General features: G+C 40.8%; 1 protein-coding gene across 10 annotated transcripts in view; it reads right to left on the minus strand.

Moving 5' to 3' along the window:
* The window catches only part of LOC137373899 (gephyrin), a 623,883-nt gene that overhangs the window by 40,278 nt on the left and 568,189 nt on the right, over positions 1-15,416 (minus strand). For all 10 annotated transcript variants that reach the window (XM_068039448.1, XM_068039442.1, XM_068039444.1 and 7 more), the window contains one exon: positions 7,709-7,796. In XM_068039448.1, coding sequence (XP_067895549.1) covers positions 7,709-7,796 — 88 coding nt within the window. The remainder of the gene's footprint in view (positions 1-7,708; positions 7,797-15,416) is intronic.

The following is a 15,416-nucleotide window of genomic DNA, read 5'->3' on the forward strand; positions in this document are numbered from 1 at the left end:
CTTGCTGCCTATTGGAGTTGTTTACAGCAAAGTCACATGTCTAGATTTATGGTGGTCAGGAGTTGGTTTCATTTTTGAACTGTTTAAATGAGCAGTTGGTGTGTATCCTGCTAAGAGAGAAGCACCCAACTCATCCTTTGCCACCTGTGTTGAAAACTTTTCTGAGAATCCAATGTGATTGCTGAAGCCATTGATGCAGTAATTGTCCTGAAAAGCCTGCAAGACTTCCTCTCGACATCTCCTGAATGAACTGTTTCTGAAAAGATCCCAGTGACAACCGCATGTATCTAGTGACACCTGTCTACGTGTACCAGGGCGCCAGACCGAACATCATCTGGAACATTTCATATCTTATCCTTTTTTTCTTCAAGAATTAACAGGTATTTGGCAAAAGTATTTTTGTTCTTTTAAAGTTGATCTCTGCAGAGAAAGTTTCTTTATTTTTTCTTTAAATCGGTGTTTGTATGTGTACGTGTGGGTTTACGTTTGGCTATTTAGAAGGGAATATATTTATGTCTTCATATTTTAAACTGTGTGTTATTAAGCTTTGCATATTTATTGAATAAGTCTTATTTTATAATAAATCAACAATTTTGTTTGTTTATTAAAGAAACCTGGTTGGCGGATTTTTATTTTGTAACTAATATAGATAAAGTATATAACTGGCCGAATTGGTAACTGGGTAAAACATTTAAATATATGTTGTGACCAGTGGAGTAGTGGAATTAGAGAAAGACAGTGCATTCCTCCAACCTCGGTCATAACAATATCGTAAAGAGAAGGCAGTGGTAGTGGCATCCAGCTACAGCCTATCCCAAAATGGCTGCAGCTTCATCTTGCTCTCCTCCTTCCTGTTTTCAAATGTCTTCTTCTCTTTGATTGTTCTTTCATTACTCCAATTCCATTTCCCTCTTTCCCTTGATATCCACTTTTCTGTAGCATGCTCATGATATTTTTTATATGTGCAATACTATAGAAATGTAACCTGTTATTGTCTGGAGAGAGAGTTATTTTAGCATTTTATTCTACAATATGAATGATTGCGCGTAGAATTTTACAAGGCAAGCAAAATTCTGACTGATAGCCACCTAATTCAGGCACATTTTTAATAGTCAATATTTAAAAGGTTGCTTTATGAAATATTTTAACTTGATTATCTTCTGACCTGCAGCAAGTGCCTGAGGAAGATTAAAATAGAAAGGGAAAGAGATTTTCCAGAGCATTTATATTGAAGAAAGATCAGCCATTGCATTGAGATAAATAATCTTACCCACTCAATAACAGATGATAGGTGTCATAAATTTTATGGTGTAAATATAGGAGAAGGCGCTGGTAATTTTAAACAAAGCTGTCTTGAGCTACTTCATACCAATTGGCAGGAACAATACATAAACAGTGGTCATCAATATACAAATGTGACACAAATGCCCATTGTACTAATGATGTGTTGACAGGTATGACTAAGAAGAACAGTTATGTTTCAATGAGGTTTATCTCTGTACATTCAGACACGAGAGTTGGATGGATGTGAAAAGAGGGCTGCTTGTCCTACCAGGCAAAGGGAATGCATTACATTCTGTCTCATTGTATCCTTTAAAGCTGTTTCTATATTTGCTATTTCTTTATTTGCTTTGCTATTGTTGCACGCCATTCGTGAATCAGTTTGTTGGACAGTATTGTTTCCGAATGAAATTTAGAAAGGAATTTGTATTGAATTCGACAATAATTCAGGAAAAATAAATGAACTTGAAATTATAATAGTGCAATCTTAAAATTATTCTGACTCTGTACACAATGCACCTGGTTGACTGTTTTGCCCACAAAAACATAAAAAAGCTCCGTCAATGCAGTTAGGTCACTGATACTACTACTACTACTTTTGTATGATGGGAAAAGCTGATAATGGAATGACTAGTTTGGTGATCCATTTGATGAGATGCCGAGAGGAGAAATGACAAGCCACCTGCAACAGATCTTAGTGGACAGGTTGATGTGACGAGTTCCATGGTCTAGGACGCATGGCCACAATCCCACATTCTACTTATGGAGCAGGTGACTGCATCGTCCATACCGGTTCAGATTCGGTTGAATGCTGTCCATTGTCTACGAGGGAGGTCGAAACCAGGGACCTCTGCTGTTGGGTCAACGATGAGGTGCATGCATCCCAAGATTCTGTCCATCTGGATACTGGATTGATACCAGCTGCATGAATTTTAGCTACAGTTTCCTAGAATGGCTGGTGCAATTTTAAGTGCTTTCCTGGTGGATTTTTCAAGTCTTCATGAATAGGAAAGTTGGTGTTGCTCATGAATTTTTCCATCTCATGGAGCACAATGGCTTTGCAGTGACTGGCAGGCAGAGCATTCTGGCATCGCACTAGCAGCTACTCAATTGGAGTGGACTTAAGTGTCCTAACACTGTTCTAATGGCAGCATTTAGCTGCATGTCCATGACCTTTGTGTGGCGGGTGCAGGACCATGAGGCACAGTAAGATTCTGCAGAGTAGATTATGGCCACTGTTGCAGTGCAAAGTGTTCTGGCTATGCTCCCTCTTGACGTTCCAATGAGTTTCTGGAGCAGTTTCATCATGGTATTGACTTTTTGGCTGGTGTTGATATGGGGCTGATAGCTGAGAGTAGACTGGAGAAAGAAGGGAAATGGGACAGTAGCTTTTGGGATCATGGGATGGTTTGATTGAACTGGCCAAGTCCTGAAGCAAACAGCTGCCAGATTGGGCTTGTGGCAGATGGTGAGAGAACCAATACGAGGGAAAAATCTACTTGGATTTGTCCTCCCCAATCCACCTGCCGCAGATGCATCAATCCATGATGGTATTGGTAGGAGTGACCACCACACAGTCCTTGTGGAGGCAAAGTCTCATCTTCACAATGAGGAGATACACTATCTTGTTATATTGCATTAGCATCGTGATAAATGGGGATAGACTCAGAACAAATCTAGCAGCTTAAAACTGGGCATCCATGAGGTTCTGTGGGCCATAAGCAGCAGCAGAATTGTATTCCACTACAATCTGTAACCTCATGGCTGGCATATTCCTCACTCGACCATAAATGTAAAGCTAGGGGACCAATGAGGAGTGTAGAAGAGCATTCAGGACCAGCATTAGATGCAGCTAAAAATGAGGTGCCAACCTGGCAAAGCTACAGCACAGGAGTACAAGCATGCTAAACAGTGGCAGCAGCATGCTATAGAGAGGGCTAAGCAATCCCACCATCAATGAATCAGATTAAAGCTTTGCAGTCCAGCCATATCCAGTTGTGAATGGTGGTGGACATTTAAAAAGCTAATGGGAGGAGGAAGCTCCATGAACAGTCCCATTCTCAAAGATGGTGGAGCCCAGCATGCAAGTGCAAAAGACAAAGTTGAAGCATTCACAATCATCTTTATCCAAAAGGGCCAAGTAGATGATCCACCTCACCCTCTTTCTGTGGTCCCCAGCATCACAGGTGTTAGTCTTCAGCCAATTAGATTCACTTCACGTGATATCAAGAAATGGTTGAAAGCACTGGATACAGCAAAGATTACCGGCCCTGACAATTTTTCAGGTGCTGAAGACTGGTGCTCCAGAACTAGCTGCGCCTTAAACCAAGCTGTACAGCTACAAAAATGGCATCCAGCTGACAAAGTGGAAAATTGCCCAGGTATGTCCTGTCCACCAAAAGCAGGACAAAACCAATCCAGCCAATTATCGCCCCATCAGCTTACTCTCAATCATCAGTGAAGTAATGGGAGGTGTCGACTACAGCGCTATCAAGTAGCGCTTACTCATCAATAACATGCTCAGTGATGCTTAGTTTGGGTTCTGGCAGGACAACTCACCTCGACAGCTCACTATAGCCTTGGCGTAAACATAGATTATAGAGCTGAATTCCAGAGATAAGGTGACACTGACTGCCCTTGACATCAAGGCAGCATTTGACTGAATGTGTCACCAAAGAATCCTCATAAAATCGAAGTCAGTGGGGATCAGGGAGAAAACTCGCTGTTGGCAGGAGTCATATCTAGTACAAAAGAAGCTGGTTATGGTTGTTAAAGGTCAATCATCCTATCCCCAGGGCATTGCTGCAGAAGTTCGTCAGGGTAGTGTCCTTGGCCCAACCATCTTCAGCTGCTTCACTAATTACTTTCCCTCCAGCATATGGTCTGAAGTGGGTATATTTGCTGATGACTGCACAGTGTTCAGTTATATTCGCAATTCCTCAGATAATGAAGCAGTCCGTGTCCACATGCAGCAACACCTGGACAACATTCAGACTTGGATTGAGAAGTGGCAAGTAACATTCGGACCACCTAAATGGCAGGCAATGACACCTTATATAACCATCTCTCCTTGACGTTCAATGGCATTGCTATTGTCGAATCTCCTGGGAGATTACAATCCTGGGAGTTACAATTGACTGGGAATGTAACTGAACCAGCCACAGAAATACTGTAACTACAAGAGATCAGAGGCTGGGAATTCTGTGGCAAGTGGAATATGGAATAGTGATCACAATTCCGTAAGCTTTAAAATACTCATGGACAAAGACGAGAGTGGTCCTAAAGGAAGAGTGCTAAATTGGGGGAAGGCCAACTATACCAAAATTCGGCAGGAGCTGGGGAATGTAGATTGGGAGCAGCTGTTTGAAGGTAAATCCACATGTGATATGTGGGAGGCTTTTAAAGAGAGGTTGATTAGCGTGCAGGAGAGACATGTTCCTGTGAAAATGAGGGATAGAAATGGCAAGATTAGGGAACCATGGATGACAGGTGAAATTGTGAGACTAGCAAAGAGGAAAAAGGAAGCATACATAAGGTCTAGGCGGCTGATGAAAGACGAAGCTTTGAAAGAATATCGGGAATGTAGGACCAATCTGAAACAAGGAATTAAGAGGGCTAAAAGGGGTCATGAAATATCTCTAGCAAACAGGGTTAAAGAAAATCCCAAAGCCTTTTATTCATATATAAGGAGAAAGAGGGTAACTAGAGAAAGGATTGGCCCACTAAAGGACAAAGGAGGAATGTTATGCTTGGAGTCAGAGAAAATGGGTGAGATTCTAAACGAGTACTTTGCATCGGTATTCACCGAGGAGAGGGACATGACGGATGTTGAGGTTAGGAACAGATGTTTGATTACTCCAGGTCAAGTCGGCATAAGGAGGGAGGAAGTATTGGGTATTCTAAAGGGCATTAAGGTGGACAAGTCCCCAGGTCCGGATGGGATCTATCCCAGGTTACTGAGGGAAGCGAGAGAGGAAATAGCTGGGGCCTTAACAGATATCTTTGCAGCATCCTTAAACACGGGTGAGGTCCCGGAGGACTGGAGAATTGCTAATGTTGTCCCCTTGTTTAAGAAGGGTAGCAGGGATAATCCAGGTAATTATAGACCGGTGAGCCTGACGTCAGTGGTAGGAAAGCTGCTGGAGAAGATACTGAGGGATAGGATCTATTCCCATTTGGAAGAACATGGGCTTATCAGTGATAGGCAACATGGTTTTGTGAAGGGAAGGTCATGTCTTACCAACTTAATAGAATTCTTTGAGGAAGTGACAAAGTTGATTGATGAGGGAAGGGCTGTCGATGTCATATACATGGACTTCAGTAAGGCGTTTGATAAGGTTCCCCATGGCAGGCTGATGGAGAAAGTGAAGGCGCATGGGGTCCAAGGTGTACTAGCTAGATGGATAAAGAACTGGCTGGGCAACAGGAGACAGAGAGTAGCAGTAGAAGGGAGTTTCTCAAAATGGAGACGTGTGACCAGTGGTGTTCCACAGGGATCCGTGCTGGGACCACTGTTGTTTGTGATATACATTAATGATTTGGAGGAAAGTATAGGTGGACTAATTAGCAAGTTTGCAGACGACACTAAGATTGGTGGAGTAGCAGATAGTGAAGGGGACTGTCAGAGAATACAGCAGAATATAGATAGATTGCAGAGTTGGGCAGAGAAATGGCAGATGGAGTTCAATCAGGGCAAATGCGTGGTGATGCATTTTGGAAGATCCAATTCAAGAGTGAACTATACAGTAAATGGAAAAGTCCTGGGGAAAATTGATGTCCAGAGAGATTTGGGTGTTCAGGTCCACTGTTCCCTGAAGGTGGCAACGCAGGTAAATAGAGTGGTCAAGAAGGCATACAGCATGCTTTCCTTCATCGGACGGGGTATTGAGTACAAGAGTTGGCAGGTCATGTTACAGTTGTATAGGACTTTGGTTCGGCCACATTTGGAATACTGCGTGCAGTTCTGGTCGCCACATTACCAAAAGGATGTGGATGCTTTGGAGAGGGTGCAGAGGAGGTTCACCAGGATGTTGCCTGGTATGGAGGGCGCTAGCTATGAAGAGAGGTTGAGTAGATTAGGATTATTTTCATTAGAAAGGCGGAGGTTGAGGGGGGACCTGATTGAGGTGTACAAAATCATGAGAGGTATAGACAGGGTGGATAGCAAGAAGCTTTTTCCCAGAGTGGGGGATTCAATTACTAGGGGTCACGAGTTCAAAGTGAGAGGGGAAAAGTTTAGGGGGGATATGCGTGGAAAGTTCTTTACGCAGAGGGTGGTGGGTGCCTGGAACGCGTTGCCAGCGGAGGTGGTAGATGCGGGCACGATGGCCTCTTTTAAGATGTATCTAGACAGATACATGAATGGGCAGGAAGAAAAGAGATACAGACCCTTAGAAAATAAGCGACATGTTTAGATAGAGGATCTGGATCGGCGCAGGCTTGGAGGGCCGAAGGGCCTGTTCCTGTGCTGTAATTTTCTTTGTTCTTTTTAAGTAACTCAACTCCTGATTGCCCAAAGCCTGTCCATCACCCAAGTCAGCAGTGCGATGGAATATTCTCCACTTGCCTGGAGGAGTGCAGTTGCAACAACACAAGAAACTCGACACCATCCAGGACAAAGCAGTCCAATTGATTGGCACCCTATCCACCACCTTAAACATTCACTCCCTCCACCACCGGCACACAGTGGCAGCAGTGTATACCATATTCAAAATGCACTGCAGCAACTCGCCAAGGTTTCTTCAACAGCACCTTACAAACCTGTGACCTCTACCTCCTAGAAAGACAAGAGCAGCAGGCACATGGGAACACCACCATTTCCAAGTTCCCCTCTAACTCACACACCTTCCTGACTTGAAAAATTATTGCCTTTCTTTCATCGACATTTGGTCGAAATCCTGGAACTCCCTCCCTAACAGCACTGTGTAAGTACCTTCACCACATGGACTGCAGTGGTTCAAGAAGGTGGCTCTCCATCAGCTTCTCAACTGCAAATAGGGATGTGCAATAAATGCTGCCCTTGCCAACGACGGCCACATCCCATGAATGAAATTTCAAAAAATGACTTTCCCATATTTAGTTCATTTGTTTTTCCCTCCTTTCCTTGCTCTTTAATCTTCTCCTTTGTTCTTTATCTGAATGCACATTTCCTGGTGTTTTAATCTTCTGGCTTTCATCTCTCATGGAATATGCTATGGACTGATGAAAGGCTCTCAAGGTAGGAACATTCCAGTTCTACTGAGTTGAGAAGAATCATGACTATTCTTCTATGCACCGATCATTCCATACTTATCCAATTCAATCCACGTAATTTAAAATTAACTTAGTATTTTAATAGAACAGAACTTTGGTGCACTGCTCGACTATGAGCTCAGTCCTTTTCCCCCACCTGTTCCGTTATATTTAATATATATTTCAAGTTCATTACCTTCTCTCCCATGGATACACCCCCTGAAGTAATGATGATATCAGCACGACTTATCCCTTCATTGAGCGCATTCAGCAGGTCATCAGGGCTACAAATCAAACAAATATACTTATTAAATGTTAATAAAAAACTTCCAAAACTCTGAGAAACAAAACTTGAATAATTGAGCCACAATTTCTTCTTGGTTAATGTTGAATAAACTAATGGTAACCCCTTTCCGTCCAGCAGCACCTACGTGCCTCTAATCTAGATTCCATCAGCATTTCTGGCTAAAACCAGAGGTGCAGAACTTTGGTGCACTGCTCGACTATGAGCTCAGTCCTTTTCCCCCACCTGTTCCGTTACCAACATTGCTTGTCTTCACTCAACAAGCCCTTTCAGTTGCAAAAATCTTACTCACATATTCATCACCTTGAGGCTCAACTAATAATGCTACTTAAAAGAATGCTCTTGTTTATTAGATTGATTGCCCCATACTTGGATTGATCCAATGGAAGATAAATATCAGAGAAACAGTAGCTGACGCTGTCAAGAGAATAGAGAGAACTGGTATTTATTTAATGAAATATTAATTCTTAAATTTTACAAACTCTTTTTGAAAAGCAAAGTGGAATTTTTTGTATCATTGAGGTTTAAGACTTTTTTTTGGGTCAGATGAAATTTGCAAAGCACTGAATATTTTGTTTGCTTGTTGGCAATGCAAAGCTACACAAGTAATTCTGTACACAAATCTAGGATGGGTATGGGGACAAGGTGTGTTAGTAACTCTAATTAGTGATTCTAACGCACAACAGCGAAACTTCTGAAATTTATGTATTACTCCTTAAGTCCTTGTTAAGAATATATCTTCCGTTGGGTTCAAGATCAAATATAGTTAATACTTGATGTCTGGGAAATAATTAAAGACAAGTATATGCGAAATGATGACCAAGAAACTTCACATATTCGCAGAATATGTCTCTATTGAAAAATACACTGAACAGTGAAGGTTTACTGTTCTCGCCTCACCTTGTAAAATAGGTGTTCACATGGGACACTAGTAACAGTCTGCTACTAATGTTGCAAGATGCAGATATAAAGTTGCTCCACAAGGCTATCTCGAACGTGAATGAACTGGAATCTACTGCCACCTGGTGAAATATTTGTCTAATCTGCATCTGTTACTGATTGTAATTTAGAACAGGGGTGTACTATGCAACTATATTTTCACATGAGCACAACTTTTCTTCAGTGCAAACATCAATTTTCAGAGATTGTGAAGACATTTCAGAAAGCAAATATGAAAATAATGGATAATGGGACAATTGAAATGCTTCAATCTAGTCATCTCAATATCTTGATGAAGGCTGTCAAACTACAGATACCTGTTTTGATGCACAGCTGGCAGCTTTACACTGGTGGCTCCCTCTCACTACAGTTGCACTTAGCTGACTGATAAAGAAAGATTTTATTTATATCCTTGGATGTACTTGCAGAGCTGTGTTTCTTGGACAGCTAACTTTTAATGTTATGACACAGTGATGCATGATTGATGAGCCAAAAGTAAATCTATGAAGTACTATGAAGGTTCAATAATTCACATAAACATTCCTAAAACATGGTTTCACACCATACTGCATATATGCTGCACCTGGTGTGAAACCAGTTGTGAGCCATAAACGTTCAAATCTAGGTCCCTTGGACTTAAGGGAGTGTTGATGGGGGCCGTAAGCGAGGGGAACACCCAGGGTGGGACAGGGTAATAGTTTAACGGGAACAAGGGCATCAAAGGTGGAGGGGAGGGTGTGATTAAACAGATCAGCAGCAGAAATATTGTGGTGAATGGAAGGGCAAAATCTAAACTATTGCCCAGATTTTGTGGTCAGCAGCAAAGTGACGAAGAAGGCTGCCCATTAAGATCTATCACTATCTGTAGCGTGGATTTCCCCTTTTCTGACATTAATTTCATTCTGGTGTCAAATATAGAGGATCATCGGCATCAAACAACAGTGATGTCATCAAGCAGGGTAAGCAGCCAACCACACTGAAGACAGCAAACCAGGAAATAAAATGTACAGATTATCCATCACTTTATGATCATTTTAGGAAGTGAAATAAAGATTTGGATAAGGTAACTGAAATATAACAAACTTTAAAAAAAATATATTAAACACCTATGGAATTTTTATTTAGAGTGGAAAAATTTGACATTCCACAAATATAAAATTAGTTTATCAGGACCAGAGGTTGTTCAGGAATACAAACCAGTACGTTGTTGAAAACCCAGTTACACCTCATTGATCAAGGCATATCTTTTTCCGAGGGTTTTCACAGCAAGACTAAGCATAAACGTGGAAGTTTGTGCCATTTCAAGTGATTTCAAAAGATGTGCAGCACATCCCACTTGCCATAGCACAATGTCTGTTGTCTGTCTCAACATGAACAATGCCACAGAACATCTGTCAGCACCGTACTGAAATCTGTACATCCTCACATGCAGATGTCACATTTTGCCATGGGGCAAACGAGTTTTACAATGTTGTGTGCTGGATAGAGAAGCAAATAAGCAAGTTTCAATTTTCAAGGATCATTGACCAATGAATTAAACAATGAATGATCTTAGTCTAAATTTTTACCAATTTAACTTTGTGGCCTTAAAAGGCTTTACAGCTCAGACATGGTAATGAAATGTTGATCATTACGTGATTGCCACTTCTGTGGTTAAAAGACACATAAGCAGTGCCATGCGATATTTGGGCATATTCTCTCACTAATGATAGCATAAAGAACAATTTTCAAAAAGGTCTACAATTTAGGGTATGTGCAATTAATGACGAGGTCAGGTTTACATATTTCTATTTGAATAACTCTCAAATCTTACCCATTTTTCAAAGTTAAATCAGTAAATCTACATCAAGTAACTAATTTCATACTCTTGAACTCATTACCAGCCATGAAATAAATACATATAAAATTTAACCCATCCAATCTGATTTTGAAAATCAACTGTCACACTGTGAAAACTATTTACTGATAATTGCTTTAATAATTCACCATGTGCTGCTTCTTCAGCTTTCAAAATTCTAGCACAAGGCAATCATGTTTAATTCATTACATTTGATGAATTCTCTCACAATTGTCTGGATTTCTTTGCATTTCATTTAAAGTACTTGTGTGAGAACAGTGAAAACCATTCTGGAGACAGCATTAGATATTCCATTTTGAATTCAATAGAATTTTTTTGCAAGTGGGTAGGTGAAAAAGACTACAGGACCCCTCAACCCAAATTAAAATGAGGTTGGTTGAAAAGACAATTTATATTTCTGGTTAGCTTTTTTGTGTGTCCAAATAGACAGAATTTACACACAGATCATCTGAAATATTGTAATGTTACATATTATGAATTGATAAAATAAAGTTTTAATCTGTGCTACGCAACTGTAATGTTTGCTATAGTTTGTCTTGCAGATTTAATTTGTTTGTTTTCAGTTGACAAAAGCATAACCAATGCTCCATGTAAAAGATACAACAGGACTCGGGTCGAAATTTTTACTAACAAGGTTCTCATGGGGCAAACCCAAACTGGAGCAGGGAGAAGTCACTAAAGCATGATCACAGCCCGAAGCTGGAGTGGTTGAACGGCACACTGGGATGGATCTGAATTTTGTGCGTTAGTGTAAAACAAGTAATAGTGAGTTGGCAGCCCTGGAAATAAACATCAGAAGAGATGTGAAACAGGCTGCCAACTCACTATCACACAAAATAAAGGTCTACTCCATCAGGTGTGATAAAAGATGGCTGGTGTTGAATGGTGTAATGTCTTTGATTAGCAACAGAACTTCCTTGACAGTGGACAGCATGAAGATAAAAACTTGATCTGCTCAATGATGACACTGCTTGTCTCTGAAGGGTGATTAAGGCCCAGTAAAAGAGGGGCAGTATTCAAACTATACTCTGTTGTCCTCAAACCTTAATTTTAATTGGCTATATTTAAATGGGATCTTTCTGTTTAAGGCAATAGTAACATTCTGTCATAACTGTACATTTTGTTGAGATTTCATTTAGCACTTGCATTCAACCATTCGATGATTTGCACACCTTTTATTTTCCATCTTTATGCAATGAACTTCTGTATGTAGTGCTCATCTTAAAAATGTGGCATGTTTGATGAATCTTCATTTTTGATTTTAAATACCAACCAGAAAACCAGGTTTCACAACAATTATATTTTCCATATGCCATAGAGAGTTACCTCAGAGTGGTACCTGCAGGGTTCAATGTAGAGCTGGCAGACCCAGCCAGCTGAAACAACTGCACAACGCTCCACTCTTTCATTACTGTCTGTATTTCAGATACATTTTTAATGTGAGGGGAAGAATTCAAGACAGCAGTTATACTGCAGTTAGCTTGGAGCTCTGAGGTCACTTGACCTTTTGCGTGGCCTGCAGCAATATCATCCAGAGGATTCTTGACTTTTGTGTCCATGTGTCTGAAACATTTTGCATCAATGCAAAAACAGTCAACTGGCCCATTTGATATGAGGTAATATTATAATTTCACACATGCAATTTGTTTCCAATATTTATCCATTCAAATATACTAATATTTTCTCAGTTTTTAGGGAGCTATATTTGGACCATTGGAAATTAAAGCAATTGGGCAGATAAGTGGCATGAAGTGCCTCACTGCACTGCAGTTCTGATGAAAGGTTGTTGAACTGAAATGTTAACTCTGCTTCTCTCTCCACTGATGCTGACTGCTAAGTGTTCTCCCGCGTTTTCTGTTTCTATTTCAGATTTCCAGCATCTGCAGAATTTTGCTTTTTTATTTACTGTAGAACTGTTTAAATTCACACGATGAAAAAAGTTGTGTGGGTAAGTGGTGTTAGTATTTTTGTAGTAAATTTAAATTCAGAATTCAAATCATCCACTCAACTTAACTGAGCTAAATATATTTGCGTGTGCTGCATTTCCCCGTGGAAAATAATTTTAAATCTGCCACAAAAATAAGTTTCCATGGAAGATTGATTCACTGCCCAACTAGAAACATTGCATAATCTGAAACAAATCATATTAATTTACCCAATTATATTAGTTGAAAAGATTCAGATTCACAGCCAACAGTAACATTATGCTAATTAGTTTAATATCATGCACTGATAGCAGTAAAGGGGAGAAAAAAACAACCATTGTTTGACTGAACTATTCAGTCTGGTAAAACAATACCTTAAACATAAGCATGCCATTTTTGGTATAAAATCTATTCTCTGAACCTCAGAAGGATGTTAGAAATCTTGGAACATGAGTGCACCAAAAGCCAACAAAACTAAAAGACCTATGAACAGGGCTGCCAAAAAATGATGCCTTGCGTTAATAATAGAGGATTATAATGAGGTACTTGAGAATATAGACTCTTCTGAGAAGACTAAACCAACATTAGTCACAAAATATATACCCCTCCTCAAGGACTAGAGTCTATACTGTGCTCTGCTGAGTGTCAGGAAGACCCTTAACCCAAACCGAGATATTCCACGTGATTCCTATACAGGTGTCATGCATGCCCCCACCTGCCAGGAATGAGGCACATTAATTTCACCCATGAACATTAAATTTCAAATTGTTGCTGGAAAGAAGAGAAGGCCTGTTACAAGAGGTTGCCAAGCCCCTGGCTGGAAGGACATTTTTGCATATTAACAGACACTGCCTGGAACAAAGGACCATTCCCTGACCCACCCAATACACAAAGCCAGAAGTGGTTATACCAGTCATGTTACTACTCTGCGGACTAACTTGGGGAGTTTTAAATTGTAGAGACAGTGTTTGAACTGGCAGAAAGCTCCTTGCTCCTGACTGGAAAAGACCTCCTCTCCTCCTGTCTGCTCGCATCTCTTTCTCACTGAACTGAAACCCACTGAAGACACGTGAACCCCAAGAGAGAAAAGTCTCCTACAGTGAACAAGGTTTAAGAAACATACTGGGCCCCAACTGCAAACAAGGACTCTACAGTGAGCTCGAAGACCCGTAACAAAAAAACTCTTCAGATATTGCTTCAAACTTTTCCATTTTATTTTTCTTCTGCTCTTTTCTGTCTCTAATTGCATGTCCCTATCTCGTATGCATGCTAGTTTAGTTTAGAGATACAGCACTGAAACAGGCCCTTCGGCCCACCGAGTCTGTGCCGACCATCAACCACCCATTTATACTAATCCTACACTAATCCCAGATTCCTACTACATCCCCACCTGTCCCTCTATTTCCCGACCACCTACCTATACTAGGGGCAATTTTATAATAGCCAATTAACCTATCAACCTGCAAGTCTTTGGCATGTGGGAGGAAACCGGAGCACCCGGAGGGTGGTGGGTGCATGGAACGCTTTGCCAGCGGAGGTGGTTGACGCGGGCACGATAGCGTCTTTTAAGATGTACCTAGACAGATACATGAATGGGCAGGAAGTAAAGAGATACAGACCCTTAGAAAATAGGCGACAGGTTTAGATAGAGGATTTGGATCGGCGTAGGCTTGGAGGGCCGAAGGGCCTGTTCCTGTGCTGTAATTTTCTTTGTTCTTTGAAACCCATGCAGACACAGGGAGAACTTGCAAACTCCACACAGGCAGTACCCAGAATCGAACCCGGGTCCCTGGAGCTGTGAGGCTGCGGTGCTAACCACTGCGCCACTGTGCCGGTGGGGTGGGGTGGGGTGTGATGTGTATCTGTAGACGTAAACTGAATTAGAGTTTTTAGTTTAAGTTTTAATAAATTTCACCTTTCTTCTTCAAACCTAAGAAAGCCTGTTTGTGCTCATTTCTTTGTCTTATAATTGGAAAGCTGTAACAAGGATTCACCAAGGGAGTGTGCTTAAAAATTAAATCCTGATGCAGTAAGACCAGGTGAAGGCTGAGAGGGACCCCTAGACACCTTTCTCACCTGGTCATAAGAATAGGCGAGAGGTTCTAGAATAACAGATGTAGTTGATGATGGTTTTCTGATACCTCTATCACCACTCCAGCACACACTGAAGGGGTTTGTGAAATAGTTCAAGCTGTGCAAGCTGTTAATGCATATTGCACATCAACACAGTCACCTTGCACTAAACAACCAATTAGACTGGCAGTTGGTGGAACAGCTTGACTTGATAACCAACCTGCTTTGCCAACTGCAAAATTTAACATTTTACAACTGGCGAGTTTCCTATACATGGCTCTGGAGATGCTGTTATTTTGAGCTTCCTTGAGCTCTCTGAAATCATTTCAATGGGGACTACAGGGATAATATTTTCTGTGCTTCTGTAGCTGAAAAAGTCCTGGACTTTAAAAGGGACGCGTGTTCTATGACAACTTGCCCAACACTGAGATTTTAGCGTTTCAGTATCGTCAGGGACTAGTCCAAGTGTATTTTCAAGCTCTGACAAAGTACCTCATGTAACTAACCAGAATATAGCGTGACTAATAACAATTGTATCTAACCCTGAATAACTGCCTTCATTAGTATTTAACTCTATAAATGTGAAACATTTATTGCTGTATTAAACAGACATCAGAATTTGTACTTTATTGCTTAGACTGGCAATTTCTACATATCAGTAAATGGTTGCAACAGCTATCAACAGTACAAATATTTTCCCCAGTTCTTTAAAAACGTAGTATTTGCGATTCTCTGCTTAAAAAAAATATACTGCCCCATCTCAGTTCATGTTTAATTAAACATAGTTTAGGCTGAAACTGCAAGC

This window comes from Heterodontus francisci, chromosome 9 (genome assembly GCF_036365525.1).
Source record: "Heterodontus francisci isolate sHetFra1 chromosome 9, sHetFra1.hap1, whole genome shotgun sequence".
In the NCBI taxonomy this organism is placed as follows: domain Eukaryota; kingdom Metazoa; phylum Chordata; class Chondrichthyes; order Heterodontiformes; family Heterodontidae; genus Heterodontus; species Heterodontus francisci.